This window comes from Acipenser ruthenus, chromosome 18, assembly GCF_902713425.1.
Source record: "Acipenser ruthenus chromosome 18, fAciRut3.2 maternal haplotype, whole genome shotgun sequence".
Taxonomy (NCBI): Eukaryota; Metazoa; Chordata; class Actinopteri; order Acipenseriformes; family Acipenseridae; genus Acipenser; species Acipenser ruthenus.
In genome coordinates, this window is record NC_081206.1 from 33,529,773 (window position 1) to 33,555,257 (window position 25,485).

Sequence of the window (25,485 nt, forward strand, 5' to 3'; positions counted from 1 at the left end):
ATATATATATATATATATATATATATATATATATATAGTACAGTGGGCTGCCCAGAACACATGCAGGCAAGAAGCAACAGCAGACTTGTAGTTACCTCTTCTGCATCATGACAGTAAAATGAGTTATATTCACAGCCTTGCTGTTTTATTAGCTCACTATAATCTAACATGTTAAAAAGCGAGTAGCATTTGATATATAATTTAAGAAAAGAAATATAGGTCATAAAAATAAGGTCAGTTACAGGTCAAAACGCACTTGAGATTTGAAGTGATCAAACACTCTCACATTCTCACACAATGTATAAGGCTTCACAACACAGGAAGTCTCTCTTTCAGAACATAGAAAGGAAGTTTCAGATACCTGACAGAAAGAGCCTGACACTTTTTAGGGGAACTTCTTTATAAACTACTCATACAAACTCTCCCTATTGGTGTTGAATGGACTTGCTGCCCCACAGGAGGAAAGCGTAGCATTTCAGTGCTGGGACACCGCGGTCTTGCCTTTGATTTCTTAATCACCATTGCAAATTAAAAACGCCTTTACATTTATATATATATACATACATACATACATACATACATACATACATATATATATATAATCTGTCAGTTTCTCCACGCTTTTTAAAAAGGTATGTAAAATAATTTAAGTGCTGAGGAATTAAAACAATATTATTATTATTATTATTATTATTATTATTATTATTATTATTATTATTGTTATTATTATATGTATTTATTTGGCAGTTCAATGGTCCACATGGAAATAGTCAACTGTTTATTATTATTATTATTATTATTATTATTATTATTATTATTATTATTATTATTATTATTTAATTGTATGAAAAACGCATTATTAATTTGACAACTAAAGTTTGTTCACGGGTTCTTTGTTGATGTATTTATTCTGGCACTGAGAAATGCATTCGGGTCGCAGGCGGTGGTCAATAATGGAGACGTTATTTGTGATGAACTAAACAAACTTAGGCGCACGTTTTTTTTCTTCATTTTAATATCCATCTCACACATGAATAAGCTATACTGCTTTGGGATGTTTATGGTGTGATTAAGAAATCTACAGACATTTCAAAATAAGGAATAAGAGGTGAGTCGTTTTTCAGAGTCTCAAGTTGAGCATGTTAAACACGGACGCTGGCCTGGGCGCACACGCACACGCACACGCACACGCACACGCACACGCACACGCACACGTACAGAGACTCCCACTGTACGAGACGAGGGAGAGCCGCTCTCCCCCCTCCAGCCTCACGTACCGGCGATGTCGGCACGCCTCCAACAACGGAAGCCGGCTCTGTGACACATGAGAAAACCAATGAGAGCGGCTACAGGTGACAAAAAATGAGAAGGTAGCCAATGGAGAGCGTGCAAGGGCGGGTCTGAAAGGACGAGTCGGGTTAGGTTGATTGACTGGCTGGCTGCATTTAGTGGCGGAGCGGTGTGTGCGCGGAGCCCTCGGATTGTGTGACGAGGCTGGGAGTTCAAGTCTCTTCAACGCAGACAATTTAGACAAAATACCAACTGTGGTGATGGCTGTATGAAACCTGCATCGAAAGAGTGCCTACGCGCGTGTGATAAATATCAGCATCTTAAAAAAAAGGGAACTGGATTTATATGTCTAGAGCCTAGATTTATTTAACATTTAAATCATAATAACAATGCCTGCAATGTTAGAAGTGTCCGGGAAAAGAAGAGGACGGAACAGCGCATCTAATAGCAATGCTAAAAGTTTCGCGGCGAATGGGAACAGCAGTAACTCGTGGGAGGAAGGGAGCTGCGGATCCTGCTCCAGCGATGAGGAGCACGGTGGGTATATTATTATTATTATTATTATTATTATTATTATTATTATTATTATTATTATTATTATCAGCACAGGCTCGGCGCTGCTGCTGCTGCTGCTGGGTAGCCTCGACTCGCACAACTTTTCTTGTCGTCTCACAACTCTGCGTTATTTACTCAGGTGGCGGAGGAATGCGAGTCGGAGCGCAGTACCAAGCAGTGGTCCCAGATTACGACGCCGGTAAGTTATTATTAATATTATTATTATTATTATTATTATTATTATTACTTCAACAGAAATCGCATGTTAAAAGAATGAGTCCTGTGAACGTGGGTAGCCTCAAACTGTGCTGGTAATATTGTCATCCAATGCGAAACGATGTTGTTTTAACATTAAAAATAACATAACCAGGTTCATTATGACCGATATATGGTAACAAAAACGCGACAATGGTCACGTTAAATAATTGTTGTTAATAATATTAATAATACGAAAGGGAATGCTCAACTTTGATGTGCTCGCCCTACTGTTCAATGCAGGAACGGCACTAGCAAAACGTGTTTTGCAAACGTGCCTTTTTTCGATTTAAATAAAGAAATCCTGATCGCTAATTCCACCAGCTCGGTAATCACTAGCTGCCGTTTGTGCGCTCTGCTTTTTGCTCCGTGTGTGTTTATTTAGTTACCGAATCGAGACGGTCCTGGCTTCCCAATTCCTTTCTTTGATCAGGTGTGGTTGTATAGTTTCACATTCAACAAAGACTTGGGCTAACGACGTGAAACCCGGAATCTGTTAATATGCCATGAACTCTGCAATAACAAGAAGTCCTGAAGCTGTATATGCACCCATCGATTGTGCGCTTGTTTCGATCGGCACACGAGTGGCACACAGTCTGCCAGCACGATCAATTACAGCACAGTACACCGAATGAGTTCAGAAGACGAGCACATATTCCGTGCGAGTCTGCTTTAGGTTTTGTCAGCAGAGAGCAGGGACTGAGGGTATATTCGGGAACACTTGTAAAGCAACGTAGACGTGTTTAATAATAAACACTTTGGCTCAGAATCGACAAGAAGCACATTTGCATTTTACTACATAAATACCAACACGACAGACGACAGTATCTCCGTCACAGATCGATCTCTCTGTACAATGTTGTTCCTTTAAAATAAGTTAGGCCTATGGCAAAATCAAGGGAGCCTCTGCTGGTGATGGCGAGACGCGTGCGAACGCGTTTGTGGCATAATTTATTTGTAAATATAATATCAGTCGTGATTGTTGTGTCGGTTACGAAGTCTCTGTGTAAATATCGTCTCTACGCCTGACCGAACACATGGCTTTAGGAGTCTGTTTTTTTTTCTGAAAATACCGAGTATTCTAGTTTTAAGACTAGAATTAAACTCACATCGGTCTTGTTCTCAATAATATTCTGATTTTTTGACTTGGGCAGATGTCTTTTGTTGTGCATAAGACGGTGTGTCTGTAGCTCTCAAACGCTCTATCTTGCTTCCAAATTTAAAAGGTGCAAAATGTAACTTGTGACGTTTACAGAACCCAGTAGGAAGGAACCCCGCTAAGCCTAAAGAAAGATTTCGACGGATTGAAATGATGTATTCTGACATGCCATACTATAACCAATTCTAATAATCTGATTGGTTAAATTGCGACGTATGTGTGTGATTACAAGTTGTTTGATAGTACTGGTCTAGTACAGGGACTGTGCTTGTGCGTGTGCGTGTGTGTGTGCCGGTTTTGTGTTATCTTGCCATCGCAAATGTGTGAAAGAGTAGCAGTTTGAGAACTCAAACATGGCGTAATGTAACTTGAGCCGATATTAATATCCACACACACACAGAATAGTGTGCAAGTCCACTGGAGCTCCCTATTGCCTCGGGTTTGATTTGTTGTGCATATGAAGTCAAACCACCGCCACTGAAAATCTTGGGAAACTGTAAAAATAGACATTGGTTATTGTTCATTTAATTGATTGCTTTAATAGGACAACAGACACATGCAGTTCATTTGACAATAAATAGGAAAAGGAACACAGCCACAAATTGTAAAATGCAGGAGACTTTTCAGAAGTTGTTTTAAGATGCCAAATGAAAGCACAGAGCGGTCTAACATTCACACGAGTGCCTGTTGTTTCTATATCACTGATTACTGACAACAAATGAAAATGGTCACACCCAGAGGTTTTCATGCAGGTAGGTAAAGGAGATACATGACAAATCTTGGTGTTGTACTACATTTGCACACGACTGTATTGTGTGTGTGTGTGTGCATGAGTATGTGTGCGTTCGTGTGCGTGTGTGGGGTGCGTGTGTCTCTGTGTGTGTGGTGTGTGTGTGTGTCTCTGTGTGTGTGTGTGTGTGTCTGTGTGTGTGTGTGGGGGGTGTCTCGGTGTGTGTGTGTCTCTGTGTGTGTGTCTCTGTGTGTGTGTGTGTGTGTATGACATGTACTTTCTTTTGTACCCGAGTCCCTGTTGCTCCACTCTAGTAGCAGTCGGTGCTCTCTCTATATAAATAATGTGCTGTGCACAGAGGTGTTGTGGCTGGTGAGTGCTACAGTACCTGTTCCAGGTCCACACAGTGCTTCTGTATTCACCTCCACGTTGATCACAGCACCCTGGGCTCTGGCACAATGCTTTGTGTTTGATCTGTGTGATGGATTTACTGTTTGTATTTAATGTATTATGCATTGTTCCTCACTATCTTGTAAAGAGCTTTGTGATGGTGGTCCACTATGAAAGGCGCTATATAAAATAAACGATTGATTGATTGATTGATTGATTGGTGAATGCTCTATGCATTTACAAAGTGTACTTGAGATGATAAGGAATCTGATTGGTTTAGATGGCCTGTCTTGTCACTGATGATTCATTTTTATGTGTTACTAAAGCCAGTCACGATACAGGTACATGCTAGCAGTCCTCTAACCACCTAGCTTTGATCCTGCAAGGGGGTAAAGTGCTTTTAGCAGGGTCCCGAGCTTACTGGATTTAAAGTAAACTGCATGTGCAAAACAATTGTTCTACTGTGTGGCACCCAAGTAGGACTGGGGTCAATTCCTGTCCTTCAATCCCAGTTCCATTTCCTTCAATTCCAGTTCCATTTCCTTCAATTCCAGTTCCATTTCCTTCAATTCCAGTTCCATTTCCTTCAATTCCAGTTCCATTTCCCTCAATTCCATTTCCTTCAATTCCAGTTCCATTTCCCTCAATTCCAGTTCCTTCAATTCCATTTCCTTCAAAGTGATTTGCAATTGATATTCCAGATACTTCATTGTTGTAATTGCTCAACTGCTTTCATTTGCACCCAAGCAGATTCTTAATACTTGCACCCCTTTTTTGTTCTGGATATACAATTCATACCGCAGTGATCAAAGCAAGCGGTAGACAGTTCTCAACATTGTGAAGATGTTATTGTCTGGCAGTGTTTGGTGTGCTCTCATCAGCCTCTCATTTTCAAGGGGCTCGCTCACCTGTGCAGTGTGATCCTGCAGCGTGTGTTAAAACAGTGGCAGCTTCAGGAGTAGAACGCTGTTTGAGACGATTGCGGGTGACGAACAGCAGTTTGCAGTAATGGAGGCGGACGTGGCTTTCAGAGGGAGTAGTGCTGCTTCCAGGAATCATTAAGCAGGATGTGTCGGGATGCGTGCAGAAAGGCCAGATATTTCCATTCTGATGAAGGGTGATGATCTGTGCCATTAAGATTGCTGCTGGTTCTCAACACTGCCCCTCTGTCTCCCGGTTCCTTGATAAGGTGCACGGCGCTGGTGGAAGTGCTTGCTGAGCTGCGGTTCATTGCGCTTGTTTAAAGGGACACACAGAGGAGCAGTGCGCAGGGAGCCGTGCATGTGGCGTGGCATTGCTGATACTTCAACCACAGAAAGGGAAATGGAGTTTCATTCAGTGAAGTGTCAGTGGGGGTTGAGGGGAGATCTAGGCTGGTAACAGATCTTTATTGGAAGAAGAAAAGTTCTGGATGGACCGGCTGTGGGTTTAGTTGCTATGGTAACTCTCCTCGGATATTTTGACACTTGGTGGATGACATCCTGGTTTTGCAATGAGGAAGTTAAAAGATGTGAGTTTCTCACTTTGAGGGGGCGGGTCCTCGCGGGTTTCAAACCAAGTTTGACGGTTTCATTTTGCAGATATTAGGCGGTCTTGTCCTTCGTGCTGGTCCACACCTCTACAGGCTCCTCCTGTTGGACTGGGAGCACTGGGCACTCCTGTCCTTCCACACCTGCATGAAGAAAAGGGCCACCTCCCATTCCCCCATAGTGTGAAGAAAACTCATTAGAAACAGGAATCTGAAGGGCAGGTTATCAGCTTTATCCTGCTGGGTTTGACACATCTCCAGTCTGGCCTCAGTGGAAGCAGCCAGCTGTCCAAACCCATGAAGCTTAACCCTATCTTTTATATCCAGCTTGCTCAAAACTGTAGCTTGATCATAGCCAAAGTTATATTGTATCTCAGTTTCCTCTTTCTTGCCTATATGGAGTCAAACACGTCTGGCTATCTCCTGAGAGCAATGGGTGTGAACCTTAGGACACATGCCAAGCATAGTGTTGCCAGGCATGGTTTTGTAACATGAAACTGCTGGGAGGCAGGGAGGAGCCATCGGTGTCTTTACAGTTCTATTATCTAAACCCACTGCACTGATGTTCCTATTGGAATGTACAGAAACCAAATAAAACCAAAGCAATCGTCACCAGGATAAACACGGGACACACCTGAGCTTGTTACCTGCACACTGTGGTTCATCTCGTGCCTCCAGACCTGTTGCTCCCCAAGTGCTGTAGAGACGGCTCTCACTGTGGGTCACTCTGGACCTGTCGCTCCCTCGAGTGCTGTAGAGACGGCTCTCACTGTGGGTCGCTCCGGACCTGTCGCTCCCTCGAGTGCTCGGTGGGGACGGGCTGCAGTGAAGATCAGGAGAGGACATTTCAGTGGGGACGGCTCCACTCTGAACTGTAGCAGAGCTCACTGGGGTTACACTGCACGGTACTGACATTTCAGCTGAAGGATGGTCCTATTAATAATAACAGGAACGTAACAAACATTGCACGCTCATACAGCAGGTACTCATAATTGTGGAAGAATCGCACAGAACCTGAAAGGTTAAAAATATTTGTTTAAAATTTTTTTTGCAGTGTTTAGAAGAGGCTTGGAGAGCATGCTAAATGTTTAGTGCAAAATCAAGACTATTGACATGTGAGAAGCCATCGGTTGGTGTGTGTGTGTGTGCGTGCGTGCGTGCGTGTCTCAAAGCCTGGTCTGTCTGTGCTGTACCACTGCAGTGCCAGCACAGGGAGGCTCCAGCTGTCCGATCAGGAGGTCTGCTGGGAATGGCATTGAAAGAGGTCAGTTGTAGAATCTGCTGACTGTGGAGAAAGAACCAGGAAACTGAGACAAAGATGCGCTGCACTGTGTGTGTGTGTGTGTGTGTGTGGCACTTCATCATGGTGTGTGTGTGTGTGTGGCACTTCATCATGGTGTGTGTGTGTGTGTGTGTGTGTGTGTGGCACTTCATCATGGTGTGTGTGTGTGTGTGTGGCACTTCATCATGGTGTGTGTGTGTGTGTGTGTGTGTGTGTGTGTGTGTGTGTGTGTGTGTGGCACTTCATCATGGTGTGTGTGTGTGTGGCACTTCATCATGGTGTGTGTGTGTGTGTGGCACTTCATCATGGTGTGTGTGTGTGTGTGGCACTTCATCATGGTGTGTGTGTGTGGCACTTCATCATGGTGTGTGTGTGTGTGTGGCACTTCATCATGGTGTGTGTGTGGCACTTCATCATGGTGTGTGTGTGTGTGTGTGTGTGTGTGGCACTTCATCATGGTGTGTGTGTGTGTGTGGCACTTCATCATGGTGTGTGTGTGGCACTTCATCATGGTGTGTGTGTGTGTGTGTGTGTGGCACTTCATCGTGGTGTGTGTGTGTGTGTGGCACTTCATCATGGTGTGTGTGTGTGTGTGGCACTTCATCATGGTGTGTGTGTGTGTGTGTGTGTGTGTGTGTGTGTGTGGCACTTCATCATGGTGTGTGTGTGTGTGTGTGTGTGTGTGTGTGTGTGGCACTTCATCATGGTGCGGGTGTGAGAGGAATATGGTGGCCCTGAGCATAAATACAAACCGAAAAACACAAATGCAAATCAAAATAACACTATGCAAATTGAAAAACACAAATACAAAAAAGCCCTCAACACAAGGGAAGTCGTTTTGGGGCTGCTCCCCCAGATACCCCAGCATCGTCTCCACCTGTTTCTGGAGAAGTTGGAGCTGTTTAGAAACTTTAGTAACCTGGTTTGCTGTGGTATATTTCTGTGTGTTAGAATTGATACAGTGTATTTCTCTGTTAGAATTGATACAGTGTATTTCTCTGTTAGAATTGATACAGTGTATTTCTCTGTTAGAATTGATACAGTGTATTTCTCTGTTAGAATTGATACAGTGTATTTCTCTGTTAGAATTGATACAGTGTATTTCTCTGTTAGAATTGATACAGTGTATTTCTCTGTTAGAATTGATACAGTGTATTTCTCTGTTAGAATTGATACAGTGTATTTCTCTGTTAGAATTGATACAGTGTATTTCTCTGTTAGAATTGATACAGTGTATTTCTCTGTTAGAATTGATACAGTGTATTTCTCTGTTAGAATTGATACATTGTATTTCTCTGTTAGAATTGATACAGTGTATTTCTCTGTTAGAATTGATACAGTGTATTTCTGTGTGTTTAGAATTGATACATTGTATTTCTCTGTTAGAATTGATACAGTGTATTTCTGTGTGTTTAGAATTGATACATTGTATTTCTGTGTGTTTAGAATTGATATGGTGTATTTCTGTTCATGTTTTTGCATTTGTGTTTTTCAATTTGCATTTGTGTTTATTATTTTTGTATTTGTGTTTTTGTTGGTGTTTTGGACTTCAGGGCCACTGTAGAAAAAGCCATTCTGCATAGGAACCTTTCTGAGAATCCAGTTCTCGATACAGAGTCTGTAATACAAGCCCTTTTGGAATTTGAAGGTCAGCCTCCTTTCCAGCTGTAAAGCCAGTAGCCTGTTTTTTAATTTAAACAGCCGGACCTACCTAAGCATTGAACGTTCCCAAGCTGCTAATGAGCTGGACTGTCCCAAAGGCTGAGGCGCGGCTCCTCTCTGTGAGCTCGCCTCCCCCGGCACTCCCAGCACTTGCTCATTCTCCCAGAGCCCCCGGGGAGCCACGATGCCTGCAGTTTAAGAGGCTGCTTTAGTTAAATGCATGGACACAGCATGTACCTGTTTAAATACTGTTTTATGAAATGAAGACCACTTCAGATTTGATTTAGATTTAGTACCACCCGTAGGCTGTGGGTGTGATTTTATTAAAATGTAGGCTTGACTCTATCCTAGGCTGCACCTGTTTTGATCCAGTTTGTTTCTGGGCCCCCCAGTAAAGAGATTTAGTCTCCCGGCTCAATCCCAGTGGGCTGTTTCTTTGTATCTTTGACCATTGACAGCAGTGCTACCTTTGTTGCATGAGATGTGTAGACTAGTAGAGTACAGCGTGAGCCCGATAGTCATGACTTCACCTGGTCAGAACTGTGCTCGGGGTCATGCTGTGAATGAGCATTTCTGCTGTGGAGATTGAAGATTACACAAGATGAATGTGTGCTGCGGGTCCCCAAATCAAATGAGCGATGTGCATCTTTATTGAAATGATGATCTGCAGTTGATACTGGCAGTAGTTCTGCCATTTGGTGGGTTTATAACTGGGGGTATTATTCATTCAAGGCTTGTAAAACAAAACCTAGAATCATGTGCTCCCCTGCCTCCCGAGCCCGCTCCTTCTCCACCCTTGCTCCGCAGTGGTGGAACGACCTTCCTACAGATGTCAGGACTGCCCAGTCCCTGACCACATTCCGGCGCCTCCTTAAGACTCACCTCTTCAAACAGCACCTGTAGAACTCCTCTGTTGTATCCTGGGACACTATCACCCTTCATTTAAATATGCTTTATTTTGCTCTTATCTGCCCCCTATTTTACTGCATTTAATCCTGTACCTCAGAATATTGTAATCTCCCAAGTGTTTAATCTGTAGTATTTTGTACTTAATCATATCCTGATGTAACTATCACTACTTAATCATATCCTGATGTAACTTTCACTATTATCTGCTGTATTATTGAATTGTGGTTTGTCACACTTGAGAATTATTGTATTTCTTGTTCTTATTGTATGACTTATATTGTAACACTTGAATGTATTTGTATTTGCTTGCGATTGTAAGTCGCCCTGGATAAGGGCGTCTGCTAAGAAATAAATAATAATAATAATAATAATAATGTGCTTTGGAACAAACCTGCACAGTAGAGGGGTTCAGAAAGCTGGAAGGCCAGTTGATTGATTTTCCAATTCCAGACTTCAGAGTAGTACTCGGTTAGAAACCCACACTAGTCCTGCCCAGCCCTGGGTTTCAGCGCTGCAGAACAGCCCCTCTGTACTGATTATGTGTAGAGTGACAAGTTTGACACTGAGGAATACTCTTTCCCTTTTACACACAGTGGAAGCCGGTCTTTCTTGCTGCAGGAGAGCAGCGTGTAACTGTGCTTCTTCCTCTTGAATCCAAGGTGCTGCTCAGAGCGTTGTGCTCGCTGCGTGTGGATGGGAATGATGGCTGTGGCTCTGGGGTTGCAAACATTTCAGACGGTTCGTCCTCCAGCAGCTCGGCTCAGAGCTCCCCTCTGATTATGTCAAGCGCCTGCTCTGTTTTGTCTTTCCTCCTTTTTTTTTTTTTTTTTTTTTTTTTTCAGGCACAAGCCCATCGTTTTATAGAATCTAAAAATGAATTCCATGCTGTAGAATCGTGCCTGGAGGATTTAGAATCTAAGCTGGCACACAGGCTGCAAGGGCAAAGCTGGCATAAAGACAGTTTTAATTTGGGATACAATGAGTTGGACCCCCTCCACTGTACTGCGCCTCCTCCACATGTGTCAGGGGTATGTGTGGATATGGGAGGGGGGTGAGTCTGTACCCAAAACAAACAGCCCTGCCTCCACATTCTCCATGACTAATGTTTAATCTGCTCCCCCCCCCCCCCCCCCCCCAAATCCCGGTCTTATTGAGTCAGCGCTATCGGAGCGATTCCCTCCAGTTTCATGAGGGAGAGGGCCGGTTCTGCTAGTGAGCAGCTTTGAGAACAGGCTCCTGGAAGTGAACAAGCTTGGCTCCTTTGCCTTCTCATGGGGTTCCAGTTTTTTGCTGTTGAGCCGGTTGTTTTCATGCAGTTCTTTTGGTCACACGCACACACGCACACACACACGTGTACTGCCACTGAAACCTAATCCTTTTGCTTTTTCTTTCTGTTTTGACAGAAGTTGCAAAGAGCTGCCAGGAGAGGGAGAACTTGGGCATGCTGGTGTGGTCTCCGAATCGGACCGTCTCGGAAGCGAAGCGTAAGTCCGCGATCCCTTTCTTTACTGCGTGAATCTCGGATCACCTTTTCTCTTTACAGGCTGCCACATGTAGGGTTGCACAGCGGTTTGGAAAGCACTCTCCTGTGTTCATTTATTTATCAGCGTGGATTAAGATCTTTCTTTGAACACTTCAGTCCATTAGTTTAATGCAACACACTGAGAACTTCAAGCCTCCTGTAATGTTGATATGTGCCACAAACTGCCCTGTTTTTAAAGAAACTTTCTTCTTGCTGTGTAAAATCCTGTGGGTTAAAACTGCTATAGTATGAAGATTGGAGAAGTCGTGGACAACACGGAACATGATCTGGAATATTAAAAAAAATTGTGTGCATTTTAAATGATGCTTGTCTTCTATTACTCGTTTTGAAGTTTCAACACCTTACTGTTTTTATTTATTTTATTGTTGTTTATTTAAACAACTTTAAATATTCCTGAAACTACGTCACGGTTTACAGTACTGGAAATGGCTGAAGAAATGCAGAATAGTTTTTTGTGATCTCAGAGTAGCCACTAGGGGGCAGCCATACATTGCAATTCTCATTGGGACTGTCGTGTTGAAAAGCTCAGAGCGTTCACCTCATGACAAACTGCAGCTACAAAGCATGCAGAAGCAGCTGAGCTGACTGAGTTTAGGGTTACAGAACACTTTGAAGAAACAGGAGCCTATCTCTATGGATGTTGTGTTTTTCTCATTGCGATTGGATGTCATTGGAAATAACCTACGCTAGTAAAAGCCCTGCTTTAGGAGCCAATACCATGAATGTCCACAGGAGGGCAGATCTGCTTGAACAAAAAACTGCTGTTAAAATGGATTACAGTAGATATATACAGAACACCTTAACTACTGAAGAACGTGCATTAATGCATCACTGTGTGTCCTATTCAACATGCCAATTCAACTAAAGAATATTCTAAAATTAATGAGAACACCCATGTTACAAAGAGCCAGATGCCTATCAGTGCAGGGTTGGGATGTACAGTAGCTGTCTTGGGTTTATAGGGTCGGTGCAGGGTTGGGATGTACAGTAGCTGTCTTGGGTTTATCGGGTGGGGGCAGGGTTGGGATGTACAGTAGCTGTCTTGGGTTTATCGGGTCGGTGCAGGGTTGGGATGTACAGTAGCTGTCTGGTTTGTCGGGTCGGGGCAGGGTTGGGATGTACAGTAGCTGTCTTGGGTTTATCGGGTCGGGGCAGGGTTGGGATGTACAGTAGCTGTCTTGGGTTTATCGGGTGGGGGCAGGGTTGGGATGTACAGTAGCTGTCTTGGGTTTATCGGGTCGGGGCAGGGTTGGGATGTACAGTAGCTGTCTTGGGTTTATCGGGTCGGGGCAGGGTTGGGATGTACAGTAGCTGTCTTGGGTTTGTCGGGTGGGGGCAGGGTTGGGATGTAAAGTAGCTGTCTTGGGTTTGTTGGGTGGGGGCAGGGTTGGGATGTACAGTAGCTGTCTTGGGTTTATCGGGTCGGGGCAGGGTTGGGATGTACAGTAGCTGTCTTGGGTTTATCGGGTCGGGGCAGGGTTGGGATGTACAGTAGCTGTCTTGGGTTTGTTGGGTGGGGGCAGGGTTGGGATGTACAGTAGCTGTCTTGGGTGTAACTCCACTTACATTTCATAGTTTCATCTTTTTTTATTTCATGATCTCCTTTTGTTACTGTTTTTGTTTTAAATTGTTTTAGTAATCCAGATTTGTAAGAGAATGTTTTCTGTTAAATTGACCTCTGCTGAATCCCTCATTTTGTTCTGTAACTAGCAGAGGAATGTTTGGTTTTGCATGTCAGATATTAGCCTGGAGTGAACCTGACTTTGCTTTGTGCAGCTAGCTGCTGTAGCACTCTACCTCTACCTCAGTGTAAAGCACGTGCTTCCTGGTATATTTGCATTTTGCACACTGTGTATAGTATTGCAAAAACAAAAGTACAGGAGCTGCAGTAGTTGTGACTCTCCGCTGGTGCACTTTAGAGTTCAACATTACAGCAAGAACATTGCCAAGTGAAGTACTGCAGATACCTCTGATCCATGCTGCCCTCCTGAGATTATGCCTCTAAGGGCAAAGTGTTCTGTGCCTTTTAATGGACAGGTTTTGTCCCAGATTGTCAGGACCCCTGTCCAGTGCCCTGCCTGTTTACTGCTGGCCCTGTGATTGGGGCTGTGAGACACACTGTGCTGTGAGGGGGCATGGTGCTGTCCCCTCCGCATCCTCCTCTGAAACCTCACATCTCCAGGTGTCCGTCAGCAAGCACAGTGTGAAACCAGTCTCACTTTAATATGAGCAAGGCTTGACGTTTCAGAATCGCACACTGCTGGTTCAGAAATGACACATCCTCGATTCCTCCTTCACACACGCTCTAACCCTCTGCAAATGACACGTCCTCGATTCCTCCTTCACGCACGCTCTAACCCTCTGCAATTGATTTGTGCTCTGTGTGGGGATTCTTACTTGAATTTTCTTAATATTAATAGATCATTTCTGTCTGCATGTTTTTTTTTATATTTCGTAAGTCATTTTTGGCTGTGTCAGATATTTCAATGGGTTGGCCAACTTCTTTAGACTTTCTTTTTAATCTTCAAATAAAGGTTTTTGCTTATTCAGGGATGGAAATAAGACTTCTGTTGCAGAGCAGTTTGATCCATTCAGTACACCTGAGCTTGTTGCCAACACACTGGTGCTAATCCAGCTCGTAGTAAAGCCTGGAATGGGTGACACTGCTATGCAAGACAAGTCTTATTTCCATCCCTGTTCTGTAAAGACCATGTGCAGTTTTGTGCACTGCGCACCCTAGCTGTGTGTTTGTTAGGGTCCTCGTTCAGATAATGGGGACCCTCCATGATGAACAGAGAACTACCTTGATTTTATAATGCCATGAACTCTGTCTTTTATCAGATAGTTCAGTATGAGGTGTGTGCGTGCAGCGGTTTACAACACTGTGTTCAGGTGAACACGCCTTGCTGGCTCTCCTTTGTTTCCCTGAACAACTCCAGCGAATCCGTCCTCCTGCTGCCACTGATACTGCAATGCATGCCTGTACTCCAGTCTCATAATAGCTCAGTAAGAATATATGCAGCCGTGGAAAAGGGGATCTCCTCTGTTCTGAACTATTTTAAAAGCAGACACATTGTAACGTTATCTTGTGACTGACGAGGGGACTTCTCACAGTCATGGGCTTGATCCAGGAAGAGCAGTGGCAGGGAATTCTGTGTGTCGTTTTGAAAGCGTGTTTCCAGTAAAGGCAGGGTGCTGCAGCTACCCTCGAGGGAGCAGGGAAAGCACAGGGACGTGTACCAGTGCTGCCCCACGTCCTGGTACGGTAACAATGAGTTAATGCAGCAACATCTAGATTTCTAGTTTAAAAACAGGAAATCTGACTAAAAGCAAAAGGACATTGTCAATTTTCAATGTATATGATCTGCTGCAATGCATTCTAGACCTTGTGTCATAATAGATGAGCTGTGATCTGCAATGCATTCTAGACCTTGTGTAATAACAGATGAAACCACTGTGTACTGGATTTAACAGCACTATTTCAGCTTTGCTTTGTGAAATGGGCCACCCTAACATACTTTTCGAAGCTCTAGTCATTGTGCTGTAGTAATGGATGCAGGTTTGAGCATTGCTTCAGTGTGCTGCAGAGAACAAAGACACCTAGATATCTTTGTTTTCTTAAGTTGAGTTTGTGTCCTTTTACCTGACTCTCTCTACTGTAGAAGACCAGCCTGTATCTGTGGATACAATGACAGTGCAGTTTTGTTTTTCACTATCAATGAAACAGTCAGAAGCTATTTACAGTACTGTCCGTTTACTAGAAACACTTATATTTAGCATCAAGAAAACTCAGTTCTGTTAACCACTAAAGAATCAAAATCAACAAACTGCAAGTGCTCTCCCACGTGATCAATCCCAGAACGCTGCACTGCTCTCCCACGGGATCGATCGATCGATCCCAGAACGCTGCGCTGCTCTCCCACGGGATCGATCCCAGAACGCTGCACTGCTCTCCCACGGGATCGATCGATCGATCCCAGAACGCTGCGCTGCTCTCCCACGGGATCGATCCCAGAACGCTGCACTGCTCTCCCACGGGATCGATCGATCGATCCCAGAACGCTGTGCTGCTCTCCCACATGATCGATCGATCGATCCCAGAACGCTGCGCTGCTCTCCCACATGATCGATCGATTGATCCCAGAACGCTGCGCTGCTCTCCTACGGGATCGATCGATCGATCCCAGAACGCTGCGCTGCTCTCCCACGGGATCGATCGATCAATCGATCGATCCCAGAACGCTGCGCTGCTCTCCCACATGATCAATCGATCGATCCCAGAACGCTGCGCTGCTCTCCCACATGATCAATCGATCGATCCCAGAACGCTGCGCTGCTCTCCCATGTGGACTCGGCCCAGGCTGTGTTTTTTAAACCTCTGCATGTAGTGGGTGTTTTTTTTTTTTCTTCCATCTTCCTAGTTTGGAGATGACATGATGATTTCAGTGAACTTGAAATGCAATTCTGAAATGTATTCTATTATTTAGTTGTATGATTACTTCAGCAAATAACCTGCGTCTCCCTCCTGTTACCATGCCTTTGTGTTACTGAAGGCATTGTTCCCAGAACGAGGTGGAAAAATAAAACCATCTCTTGAATGTGTTGCTTCCTCTGCTGCTCATTCCCTGAACGGGTTGGTCCCTGAAACTCTTCCATATACTTTGTTTAAAGGGGGGTGAGGGGCAGGCCTCCTTTTCTTCCTAATTTGTGTGTCTCTCTCTTTATTGCAGTGGATGAATATATTGTGATTGCCAAAGAGAAGCATGGCTACAACATGGAGCAGGTAATAGCCAGAGTTTGACGTTAACTGCGGCCCAGGGCCAGTACAGATCACAGTGTGGCTACTAGTTGTGATGCACCACAGGCCGCTTCCTGCATGTTGTATATAGTATTGTGCACATCCGTTTCAGGAAATTCATTCTGATAAAGAATTTCTGGATAATAAAATGTGGAGTGGAGTGGCTGATGATGACCGTGAAGTGGGTCATGCTCTGCCTGGTCTGCCGGACTTGCAGATAAAACCGTGTTTTTGCTGGGAATTCAACATTTGCTTTGCCTCCTATCCAGTCTCACAGTCATAGTTCACAAGATAGCAGGTGTATGTCTGCCTTGACTGCAGTGTGAAAAGATGCCCCGATGGATACCATTGGGCCAGTTGAAATTACATCCGGGCCAGTAAAAACACTACCTGAGTGGCCCAAGGGGCCAGTAGTTAGAAATCGCAATGCAGAGCCCTGATCCCATGCCCTGAATTATTTCTTATTTATTTACTGAAACCCAGAATGTTGGAAAGGAATAGATATTGATTGTCTTATTGATTCTCTTTGGTACAAACAGTGAAACGGGGGTCCAATCACAGTCCTAGAGGGTTTAACAGGTCAAATGATATAATGCACCATTTCAAGGTCTGGATGGAGGTTTAATTGGTTTAGTTAAACAATTTAGGACAGGGTTGGAACAAAGACCAGGAGGGGCAGGGCCTACCTTTCAGAATGGTCATTGTGACTGGTTTGATTTGAATCAGTAATAGTTGTTCCTGTGCGGCCCCATGCAGACTGAACTCTGCCTCCTTTCTCTGCCCTTGTGCTGCTCTCTCTGCACACGGCACCCACTCGTGCTTTCAGTCTCAGTTGCCCCGTTGATCTTGCTGCTGTCAGATCAGAACAGGTTTACGCTTTCACACAGAACACATTCGATTTGCTTGTGAGAATATCTTTAGTCTGATTGACCCGTTTTGCAGAGATCTTGCTCATCAGTATGTGTATTTGGGGGGGGGGGGGGGGGTTTCCCCCTCATTCAGATTCTGGTTCTGCTGCAGCAGCATTGGGGGATTCAAGTCATTCGATGCTCTCCCATAACTGACAAGGCATCATTTCGAAAGAAATCCTATGACTGTTGAATTTGCATGAAAACTCTGGAAAAGTCTTGATCACACGAGTGACTGCTACTTGTCTGCACTGCTTCGGAATTAGCAAAGACTTGCTCTAAAACATTGCAGGGGAAGCCCAGGAGAGTTTGCATGGCTCTGTTTGTATTTGTCACATTGGAACCTCGCGCTGAGATATCATACGCTAACTTTGTTCTTCTAAGTGGCCCATCCGTCTAAGTCGAGGCTTCCCTATATCCGTTTGATTTTCATTTAGGAAATGTGAAGCACCTGGAAGCTCCACATCCTCAGCAAAGTGTGCACACAAAGGCTCAGACACACAATCCACGTGTCCCGTTTTATTCTTCGGTGAAATCTCCCTACACCCCTGCATTAAACTCCTGCCCCCCCCCCCCCGCAGGCCCTGGGAATGCTCTTCTGGCACAAGCACAACATTGAGAAGTCCCTGGCCGACCTGCCCAACTTCACCCCCTTCCCGGACGAGTGGACCGTGGAGGACAAGGTGCTGTTCGAGCAGGGCTTCAGCTTTCACGGGAAGACCTTTCACAGGATCCAGCAGATGGTAAGAAGGTGGAGGAAGCGGAAGAAAGCAGGGCTGTGTTTAGGAATTCACATCCTGTCTTGTTTTGCATTCAGAAAGTATTACTAAAATGCAGATTGCTTAGTTGGAAGAGCCACCATTTTCCAAACTCTGAAATGGTTCTATTTTCAGTAGAACAGCATGACTTGATAAGCTGGCATGTTCTTGCTAGTCATTTTTGTTCTTGTGTCTGAGTTGTGAAATGTCTGGTGCACTCTTTTCAAATGTATTTATTTTATTGTGCGTCCCACAACCGCAAAGGTGAGATTGTGCATCCTGTTTTTTAGCTGCCTGATAAATCCATCGCCAGTCTTGTCAAATTCTACTACTCCTGGAAAAAGACCCGGACCAAGACCAGCGTGATGGACCGCCACGCTCGCAAACAGAAACGGGACCGCGAAGAGAGGTGAGAGGGGGGGGCGCTCAGTGCTCGATTGAAGAGAGGTGAGGGGGGGCGCTTAGTGCTTGATTGAAGAGAGGTGAGGGGGGGGCACTCAGTGCTCGATTTGAAGAGAGGTGAGGGGGGGGCACTCAGTGCTCGATTGAAGAGAGGTGAGGGGGGGGCGCTAAGTGCTCGATTGAAGAGAGGTGAGGGGGGGCGCTCAGTGCTCGATTGAAGAGAGGTGAGAGGGGGGCACTCAGTGCTCGATTGGTGAGAGGGGAGGCTGCTGCTTAACTGAAGGCCTGTTTTACTGCTGTTAAAGGATAGTTATGGTGGGTGTTTTTTTCCCCCAGGTCTCTCTCTAGCTCCATTCTCAGATTTGTATTTATTTTTCATGTGTTAATGTGCAATTCAGGCATATCGTTTACTCAATAATTTGAATGATTTACTGTTTCAGTGAAGAAGAAATGGAAGAAAACGTGAATAACTCGAGTGATGCTGTGATTGATGCAAACAAGGAAAACAAAACAGAGGTAGTCTTTAAGGATCAGTGTTCAAGCCACATGATCAGATCCCTGCACTTGAAATGCTTATTTTCAGCTGCCAGCAAGGTTTGTTAAACTAGATCTATTTAAGTAACTCCCTGATACTTGATTCATTCTTAAGTATGTTTAGCAAAAAAGGTGTTAATCTTTGTCTAAATTATCAGCAAAAACACCCTAATTACATATTTGAAAACCTCACTGCCAAAAGAAAAAGCTACCCTTTTCTGGCAGGTGCAGCCCTCCATTGGACTGCAAGGGTCTGAAGTGCAGCTTCATTGCCAAGCCGTTCACTGCCAGTAGATTGGTTGCCATGTGACTTGCCTCAGCTGAGGCAGCTGACCTGCTTCCCTAGTGTTTCCCCAGTGGTTTCACAGGTTCTGTTTGTCATTTACAGAGCGCTACTGGTCAGGAAAAGCAGGAAACCAAGCCAGTGGTCATTAATAAGGTATTGCCATTTTAATTCTGCTATTTCTGTGCGTGTCTCTGTAATTGTAACAAATGCAAGGAGTGGTAGCGATGTTTACCTGATGTCTCCAAGACACACGCGTGAGACCGGACATGTGCATGCTGCACACTCACTGCACAAATCATTGCATCGTTAATTAGACTGACAAAGACGCTGTCAAGCTTACTAATTCTCTACCTCTCCTGCTGTGCCATCGTAAAGATGGAAACTTCTGTTAGATTTTTTTAAAAATATTTTTTGTTTTACATTTTGCAAACAAATTGTGGCTGTGATCTTAGAAATCCCTTGCTGGATAGTTTAAGTGTGTTGCTCTTCAGATCCAGAAACAGAGCTGTGCTTCCTGTCATCAATGCTAGAGGCCTCTCGTGGTCTCTACATTAGGAGAGAAGGCACTGAATCTTCAGATCCAGAAACAGAGCTGTGCTTCCTGTCATCAATGCTAGAGGCCTCTCGTGGTCTCTACATTAGGAGAGAAGGCACTGAATCTTCAGATCCAGAAACAGAGCTGTGCTTCCTGTCATCAATGCTAGAGGCCTCTCGCGGTCTCTACATTAGGAGAGAAGGCACTGAATCTTCAGATCCAGAAACAGAGCTGTGCTTCCTGTCATCAATGCTAGAGGCCTCTCGCGGTCTCCACATTAGGAGAGAAGGCACTGAAAAGGTGAAGTTGTGTGGTTGCAGTTGTCAGTGAAAGCTCATTGTACTCCATGGAGCCCTGTGGGTTGAGTGCAGAGTGCAGTGTTAGGTCACTTCCCCTGTGTGATGTTGTGCGTTGCTTGCCTGGACAGCAGGTACTAAGAGTTTACTGATGGTCTGGTTGCTTGCCTGGACAGCAGGTACTAAGAGTTTACTGTTGGTCTGGTTGCAATTCCAGCCCTGTCTCTCTTGACCTGATACAGCTACTATATTGTGGTCTTCTTGCAACTCTTTCAAAGAACCTGCCGCTGCTCTGCCAAAGCCTTGCATCTGAAGCCATGTGAGGAGCCGACTTCATCTTTGCAGAGCTGTAGAAATGCTTCATGTATCTGTGAACTCAGTATGGGTGCGATGCCGAGAGATGGGGCTGTGTTTTTTAGGTTTGTGCATGAAGACGGCATACTGTCTTATTTGATACGCAGCTGCTTGGGGAAATAGGAAGTACATTGTGGGTCAGTGTAGCTGTAGGCTGAACCCCAGAGGTATCACAAGCTCATAAAGAACGCGCTTAGCTTTCACTTTATCTTTTTGTGGTGCTTTGTTTACAGTTCTCCAACTACTGAACTTCTGCATATTTTTAGCCATGTAGTATTGAAAAAAATATTAAAAAATTCCAAGAGGTTATTGCACACTTTCACATGTGAACCCCTCCCGTCTGGTACATTGTGAGTGAAAGCAGTCAGGTGACACAAGCACTAGAACATTGTGTATTGGGACTTTCAATAGACTGCATCACCAGTCTGATCCTGCCTACTGTCAAACTGCCCCCGGGCGTGTCGTTCTAATTCAGTCATGATGCAGGTAATAAAACTGCACAGCACCAATTCTACTGTATGCTCGAGGGTATATTCACACGGTTAAAGTTGGATTTGTGCTGATGTGTAATAATTGAATGTCAATCTCTGCATATGACAGAGACCTGTAAGGTTCAGATTACATTTGAAACGATCAGAGGCAGCTTCCATGTCTTAGAGTGGTTGAACTCGTTCGGTGTGGGACACTCAGTGTTGGTTGTTTTTTTGCCAGGTATTGAAGCAGGGTGCCACGGCTGAGAAGACTGCCCATGTGAAGAAGGAGCCCCAGACGACCCCAGGCAAGCACCAGCACAGAGCCAAGAAGAAGCCCCCGAAAGGGATGCACCTCTGCCAGGCTGACGTCCAGGCCATGTCTGCCAGCTCCACGTCTGCTGTGAATGTGCTCCGGCAGCTGGACATGGAGCTGGTTTCAATAAAGCGACAGGCGAGTCCTCCCTGTCTGTCTATGTGCGTGCTGCACAGCTTCACCCTTCACACCTCAGCCACAGCACCCTGTGGGATCTCCTCTAAATTCACAAACGGGGTACCGCACCACTCCTCCCTCCCTCCCTCCCCCTGTCTGTCTGTCTGTCTGCATGCTGCACAGCTTTACCCTTCACACCTCAGCCACAGCACTCTGTGGGATCTCCTCTAAATTCACAAACGGGGTACCGCACCACTCCTCCCTCCCTCCCTCCCCCTGTCTGTCTGTCTGTCTGCATGCTGCACAGCTTTACCCTTCACACCTCAGCCACAGCACTCTGTGGGATCTCCTCTAAATTCACAAACGGGCCACCGCACCACGCAGCCAGCACACTGCTTCAAGCTGCACCAGTGCCAACATGAAAAGATGCCACCAATGTAACATCTTGTAACTGATGTCTCTCTGCGAGTAATCTGCAAAGCGGGATTTGTGAAAACAGGACTTAGTCCTATAAACTCTTTCCCTTTTAGTTTTAGTTCCACCCCAGTAATATTTTAAACTTGTTTTTCTACAGATCCAGAGTATTAAACAGACGAACAGTGTTCTTAAAGAGAAGCTGGAGGATGGACTGGATAAGTGCAGACTGCCCGAGGTAAGAGCCTTCACTGTCTCCCTCAGTAATTTTCACTGGCATGAGGATTTGGAGAGGCTGGTTGTGGGGCTATGTGAGCCCCAGAGTTCATTTCTGCATAATACAGGGATGGGACAAGACTCCTGTTGCACAGCAGTTTCACCCATTTACTACAAGCTTGATCAGCCCCAGTGTATAGGTAACAAGCTCAGGTGTGTCTGAGCCATTCCTTGTTTCAACCTAGTTTAATCAAAGTGCTTTGCAATGGGGGTCTGCTTTCCATCCCTGTATTGGTCTGTTTGAATTATTTTCAGATTTTTTGAATGGTGTTTCTGTGCTATATGTCAAGGAGTTTAATTCTTCAAGGCATTGTCTGGGTTTGTTTCCAGTTCTCCTCTCTCTTTCAGGTTACTCAGAAGTTCAACGCTCGTTGGACAACCGAGGAGCAGCTTCTGGCAGTGCAGGGTAAGAGAGTGTTGCACACACTGGGGTTTATTCAGCAGCACTGCTCACACCTGTTTTGTCTCTATTAAAATCCTTTTATTTTGTTTTGTTTAATGCGTTTTTTTTTCTTTTCATAGCAATTCGAAAGTATGGCCGTGACTTCCAGGCCATATCGGACGTGATTGGTAACAAGTCTGTGGTGCAGGTGAAGAACTTCTTTGTGAATTACCGGCGGCGCTTCAACCTGGACGAGGTGCTGCAGGAGTGGGAGGCGGAGCACGGAGACAAGCAGAGCAGCAAGAGGGAGCCCTCCCCCGACCGCACCGGAGCCAAGATACCAGAGGAGGAGGAGGAGGAGGACGAGGAGGAGGACGAGGAGGAGGAGGTAGCGCTTCATACCCAGTGAATTCAGAACACAGGAGAGTCGGGTTACAATCCAGCAGAAGGATTTCATGCAAGCCCTGCTGCAATCCTCCTCAGTTACTATTCTAATGCATGCATGATGCTGCTCTTCCTTTGTGGAGTCTGAGTCTGCTTAGTAGAAATGGGGAGTCTGGCATGTGGCATCCATGTCTTCAATAGCAATGCAGCACAGTGTGTGGGAGAGAGGCGCAGGGGAACACCTGTATACTGTACAGTGGAATACATAGTTTACACGTTGCAGCTCATGCATGTCCCTGCTGTGTTTTCCAGGTTTCACCCGTTCTTGATGTCAGAGACCCATCCGCATCATGAAGTCAATGAAGGGGGTGTTAATAGAAGCAATTCTGAACATCTTGTTTTTTCAACTGCTGTATGAATCTAGGCAGTCTCAGTACAGTAGCACCAAATCTACCCAGCCAGCCGTCTCCACAGGACATGAAGCTGTCACCAAAAAACAAAAAGCAACACAGAAAGGGCAGCGCCCTCCCCATCACACCCCTGCCTCGCTCTGCTTCACTTGTCAGGACTGCTTTCACTTTCCTGCTGAAAGCCCTGAGGAGCCGTCGTAGTGGCTGCTTCCCTACACACACCCGGGGAATCCTTGTACTTGCACAGCCTCGACTGGACCCAAATGGAGAAGGGACCACGTACTTAACTGTGCTTTCCAGAGCAATCGCTGACACACGAGGGGCCAGCTAGGGCTGAGGCGGGGCCCCTCATTGCAGGCTAAAGGAAAACATGGTAAAGCCCCAGGGCCTTGGCATTTTATTGTAAGTAACCCACAGGTGCAGTCTGAACGGGCCGGGTGCTCTTACTGCTTTAGCAGTGAAACTCATCCGAACGGGACGGGTGCTGTTACTGCTTTAGCAGTGAAACTCATCCGAACGGGACGGGTGCTATTACTGCTTTAGCAGTGAAACTCATCCGAACGGGACGGGTGCTCTTACTGCTTTAGCAGTGAAACTCATCCGAACAGGACGGGTGCTATTACTGCTTTAGCAGTGAAACTCATCCGAACGGGACGGGTGCTCTTACTGCTTTAGCAGTGAAACTCGTGCAGTGGTGGCAGTACAACAGCATGGCTCTGGATCTGAGAGTAGTTTGTTTAGATCGCATATACTTTTATTATGACATTTATATTTAGTTTTCAGAGATAGAAGTATCCAATCATGGGTGTGCATGAGGCTGTTCCTGGAACCCAATCCAATCCCAGGGCTTCTCACTCGTTAGGCAATGTAGCCACACTTAATTTATAACAAATTAAAGTACAGCAGCTGACACAACACTGTAAAATTGAGCAGGTCTTTATGTAGCCCCTGTATCTATCTATCCTCTGTGTGTGTGTAAGCCTCGTGTAATATTGGTGGTGGAGGTCTTTTCATAGTCCTGGAGCATGTTGTACTGTCCTGCTGTACCTTCTAGCAACTCTGAGGTGTGTGTGTGTGAGGGGTTTACAGCAATGGACAAAAGTTTTGTATTGCCTACAATTTTAGGGTTGAGACATAATTAAAAAATAACTGTGAACACAATTTAGATCTTTTATTTAACATCATGTAATCAAGGAAACTACAAAGTGATATTGCAAAAGTCTACCGGAAGCCATAAGAGTAGTACAGTGTTTCATGTTGGATTTCGAAATGTTTTCCATTTTTGTCAATTAAAATATATGGGAACACTACAAAGTGGTGTGTAATTCACTATGTTACCGTCCCATCATTCAGCAGGCTTCATTCCACCTTGTGAAGCAGAATGTGTTCATTCTATAGGGGGGTGATGCTAGACTTTTGTCCCGAGCTGTATAATCGCACTCCTGCCTCGGTCTCGCAGCTGACACTCAGTTGCTCACAGTCTCCTCTTGTTCCTTTTTTAAATTGTGCGTGTACGTGTGCGTGTACGTGTGCGTGTGCGTGTGCGTGTGCGTGTGCGTGTGCGTGTGATCATTTTTAATCTGCTCCGTTCCATGCTGGTTCCACTCCGCATACAGACTGCTCCTTGTTCTGGCAGAACTCTGGCTATCACTGGAACAGTAATGACACGATTCCATTTTATTTTAGGTCTGTTTTATTAAATAATGTGAATGCTATAATTGTATAATGTTGGAAAGGGGGATTGTTTGTTTTTTCAGGCATTCTGTAATTTATTGTGTGCATAAATATATGATGGTGTAATCAAAACCTAGTTCAAAGTATACCTTTTTCTAGTCCAATTGAATTGGGGGTGGGGGGGGGGGCTACTTGGTAGCCTCTTAATGTGTTTTTATACTTTTTCATTGAAATCTCAATTGTGTGTACAGTGGCTTCAGTTTCAGCTCTTCATTGTTACTTGAAAGTTGGCATTAAATGTTCTGAAACCTGGAGGTCCAGTTCCAGTATGTGTGGAGTGTAGCAGTAAAGCTGCGCCCCCTATTGGAGAGCTGTGCTTGCACACGTGTACACCGTTAACCTCGGTGGGGGTTTGGGAGATGGGGATGATTAACTGGCAAAGCTCAATCTTCCTGGGAGGCACGTTTTCAGAAACGACTCCAACGCTTCATTTTAAGGACCACTTAAGTTGTGAATAGTTTAGTTTTGCAACAACATTGATGTGTTTTTCTGTCCAGTGGACCAGCAGTAAAGGGTGTGGATGACTGGAAAGGGGGAGGTCTGGTCCAGCAGAACTGTCAGTGGACCAGCAGTAAAGGGTGTGGATGACTGGAAAGGGGGAGGTCTGGTCCAGCAGAATTGTCAGTGGACCAGTAGTAAAGGGTGTGGATGACTGGAAAGGGGGAGGTCCGGGCCAGCAGAACTGTCAGTGGACCAGCAGTAAAGGGTGTGGATGACTGGAAAGGGGCCCGAGGTCTGGTCCAGCAGAACTGTCAGTGGACCAGCAGTAAAGGGTGTGGATGACTGGAAAGGGGCCCGAGGTCTGGTC

At 45.1% G+C, this 25,485-nt stretch overlaps 1 protein-coding gene across 4 annotated transcripts; it reads left to right on the top strand.

The window, feature by feature from the left end:
* Positions 1-1,423: 1,423 nt before the first annotated feature.
* LOC117432606 (REST corepressor 1-like) lies at positions 1,424-24,929 on the top strand. Of its 4 annotated transcripts, none has more exons than XM_058992130.1 (13): positions 1,424-1,827; positions 1,985-2,044; positions 11,164-11,244; positions 16,034-16,086; positions 17,591-17,752; positions 18,058-18,176; positions 18,610-18,763; positions 19,092-19,142; positions 20,886-21,098; positions 21,652-21,729; positions 22,098-22,173; positions 22,290-22,537; positions 22,846-24,929. In XM_058992130.1, exons 1-13 carry the CDS (start codon positions 1,680-1,682, stop codon positions 22,885-22,887), a joined length of 1,485 nt encoding a protein of 494 aa, XP_058848113.1. In that variant the 5' UTR covers positions 1,424-1,679; the 3' UTR covers positions 22,888-24,929. The 4 variants fall into 4 exon arrangements, with proteins under 4 accessions (XP_058848113.1, XP_058848114.1, XP_058848115.1 ...); XM_058992131.1 differs by having other exon boundaries at positions 1,425-1,827; positions 22,116-22,173; XM_058992132.1 differs by having other exon boundaries at positions 1,425-1,827; positions 18,610-18,685.
* Positions 24,930-25,485: the final 556 nt, after the last annotated feature.

What these genes read in the sequence shown, in the direction of transcription:
- LOC117432606 (XM_058992130.1), top strand. Translation starts at nt 1,680, where the DNA reads ATGCCTGCAATGTTAGAAGTGTCCGGGAAAAGAAGAGGACGGAACAGC. An exon ending in GACCGTCTCGGAAGCGAAGC is followed by an intron (nt 11,245 to 16,033) that starts GTAAGTCCGCGA and finishes TCTTTATTGCAG; the next exon opens with TGGATGAATATATTGTGATT. An exon ending in AAACGGGACCGCGAAGAGAG is followed by an intron (nt 18,177 to 18,609) that starts GTGAGAGGGGGG and finishes TTACTGTTTCAG; the next exon opens with TGAAGAAGAAATGGAAGAAA.